The sequence below is a fragment of the Fukomys damarensis genome, unplaced genomic scaffold, assembly GCF_012274545.1.
Source record: "Fukomys damarensis isolate Sample0158 unplaced genomic scaffold, DMR_v1.0_HiC HiC_scaffold_19, whole genome shotgun sequence".
Taxonomy (NCBI): Eukaryota; Metazoa; Chordata; class Mammalia; order Rodentia; family Bathyergidae; genus Fukomys; species Fukomys damarensis.
Genome location: NW_022900931.1, coordinates 56,693,030 through 56,695,932, shown reverse-complemented (window position 1 = coordinate 56,695,932; position 2,903 = coordinate 56,693,030). Strand labels below are relative to the sequence as shown.

The 2,903-nt window shown below is 56.6% G+C and overlaps 1 protein-coding gene across 1 annotated transcript in view; it reads right to left on the bottom strand.

Moving 5' to 3' along the window:
* Positions 1–2,903, bottom strand: part of Kmt2b (lysine methyltransferase 2B) — a 22,577-nt gene that overhangs the window by 18,847 nt on the left and 827 nt on the right. Inside the window, exons 2-4 of the mRNA XM_033765981.1 lie at positions 2,851–2,897; positions 1,676–1,748; positions 1–1,432 (exon numbers count right to left, since the gene is read on the bottom strand). Coding sequence (XP_033621872.1) covers positions 1–1,432; positions 1,676–1,748; positions 2,851–2,897 — 1,552 coding nt within the window. The remainder of the gene's footprint in view (positions 1,433–1,675; positions 1,749–2,850; positions 2,898–2,903) is intronic.

Below are 2,903 nucleotides of genomic sequence, written 5' to 3'. Positions count from 1 at the left end.
GGGGGAGGGGCTGGGGGAGGAGGTGGTAGCTCCCGGGTTAGTGAGGTCCAGCGAAATGTGGGTTCCCTAAGGATAGATCGTCTCTTCTCAGGGAGTGGAACTGGGGCAGATGGGGGAGTTGGGGCACGTGGTGGAGAAGGAGCTGGTGCTGGTTCCTGGGGAGCAAGTGGGGAGGTGGTGATAGGAGGTCGCAGAATAGGTGAGACCTCCACCTTTAGGGGCTTTGGAGGGTCTTCATCCATAAATCGCCGGGGTGTCTTGATGACACGTGAGGAGCGAGCACTCACCACAGGCATAATAAACTGCCGGATATTCTTCAGGAAGGTGGTACTTTTGGGGGCCACAGTGGGACTGTCTTCCAAAGGAGCTCCTGTGGTTGCACTGGCATTTGGAGTGGGAGGAGAGGTGCCCTCTGGCCCTGCCCGAGCAGCTTCCCGCTCTGCCCGCTGGCTAGGAGTCAGGGGAGGCCGGCCCCTTTTCCTGGAGCATGTAACAGGGACAGCAGGAGGAGGGGACTCTTCTTGCTCCTCAGGGGCAGGAAGTGGTGGAGGGGATGGTATCGGAGGCGGGGACACTGGAGGTGGTAGAGGGCAAGGTGGAGGTGGAGGAGACGCTGAAGGGGGTGGGAGAGGAGAAGGAGGTGGAGGGGCTGGAGGAGTTGGGGGTGGTGATGGTGGCTTTGCCTCTTCCTTTTCCTTGGCTAGTATCACCTCCTCCTCAACCACAGTTCTTTCTTCCTTCTCTCCTTCCTCTTTGTTTTCTTCTTTTTCTTCCTCTCCCTCCTCCTCCAGCTTCTGCTCCTGCTTCTTCCAACAAGGACCCTCTTCCTGTTCAGATCCAGCTTGTCTTTGGGGGTCATCCTGCCAGCTTTCCCCATGTCGACCTTGACCCTGACCTGATTCAAGTCCCAAGGACAACTGTTCCATCTTCACTTTTTTGGCCTTGGGAACAAACTTGATCACGAGGGGGAGCCCGCCTCGGCCTCTGCCCCTGCCTCCGCGTCCTCCTCTCCCAGACTGTCCTCCACGTTTGAGGGTCCCAGGTCCCGGGCCAGGCCCCTCCTTGCACTTCCAACTGCCAGTTCGGTGTTTTATTGGAACCACAGGAGGTGGGGGCTCAGGTTTGGGGATTGTCACAGCCGCTTCTGCTACCACTACTGCTTGCTGCTTCTTTCGGCTGGGGCCTGCTGGTCGTCCTGGGGGCCGTCCCCGAGACCGACGGGGGGTGGAAGGCTCACATGCCCTGCTCCGGGGGGCTGGGGGTGCCTGGGCCCGCCGGAGAAGTTCAGTCAGTGCCTGCACCATCCGTTCTGTGCCCTCCTCACCCCGTTTTCGAGCAGGGGTCTTTGGGGGGGCAGGAGCCACATCTGCTAGGCGAGGAGGAGGAAGGGGGGTCGTCTTATGCTTGCGGCCCCGACCTCGGGGGGCTCGACCTAAAAGGAGAATAGGTGTGGGGAGACAGGTCAAGCTGGCCCTGCAAACCGAAGAAGGTGTACTGGGAGGGCAGGGACTAAGTCTCACTTGTCTGTTTCTCCCACAGCCCAGCCTAGCTTAGGCTCTGAACACAGGACACACTCAGTAACTGATGGAGACTAGTTAAACAGGGAGAGCTGACACAAAAGGTGAGAATAACATTCTTGTGAAGCTATGGAGGTAGAGTTTCCCCCATCACTCACCTCGCTGGGATCGGAGCGCAGAGCGCAGGGAAGTGGGGGCCACATCTTCATCTGAATGAAAACCCTGAAACTCCTGATTTAGGTGACCAAGGGTGGAGGGGAGAAACAGCAGTCAGTGCCAAAGCCTGATTCCACCTGGGACTCAGGTATTGAGGAATATCCCCAGCTTCCCTCTTAATGTACCCCTGATTAATCATAAATGAACTAAAAACCCGGAATGTCAGAAAGGAATAGAAAATGGTCTGTCCCCAGGGATGGAGGCAGAGGACATTTTCAACTCCCTTCTCCAGTGCAGGCCACAGCGGCACAGCCACCACTGGTTTCCTGGCTCAGAAGACAACACAACAGAGTCTCTTTGGGTCAGGCAGTAGGCCCTCTGCATTGAAGATCAACTCTAATTCAGAACAAAGTGGGGCCTCTATGCACACCCTTTCAGACCATAGTTTCTTCCTGAATAAAGACGGGAATAGGAAAACCGAAGGCAAAGGGTGGGACATAAAATGGTTTACCCTTTAGGGATCCACCATGGGCCCTCCAATGATTACTAACTGTCCTAAGCAATACAATCCATACTTTCCAGCCTTTTCTGATGGTCTGGGGGATAAACCCTGAGCTGAACTTTGACTTGACACACTCAACACTCAAGTTTTCATTCCATTCGTCTTTAACCTGTGTGCCAAGAAGCAGCCATACACTACTCCACCTTAGACTGGTGAGGGATTGTGGCACTGGCGAAACCAGGGATGTGTCAAAGTACGAGGCCCAGCAGGGCAGTCTACAGGTAAGGCCCCAGACGGCTCCAGTCCAGGTCCACCAAAGCCATGCTGCTGCTGTCAACCATCAGCGGTTGGGTATGCAGTCCCCATGGCCTCCTCACCCACACACCTGTACAGCCCTACCTTTGCTACCGAGAAAGATCAGCCTAGGACACTTCAGCAGGACCTGCTCTGAGCCGAATGCCTAGTTACAGCTGGGCTTCTCTCCACTTTCAGAAGCCCTATCCACCCAAAGCTCCGTGCAGCCCACCTTCTTCCATGTCTGTTTCCAAGACCAATTCTCTGAGCGGGAGTCCTGAGGTTCTCACTTCCCACGCCACCCTCCGGGGCCACCCCGGACCCTGTAAAACCCCTGGCCTCCGCCCCGCCCGGAGCTGGGGACGCCTCCGACCGCCTCACCTCATCGTCGGATTCCCCGTCACTGCTCTCCTCCTCTGGCAAGCAACCTCGGC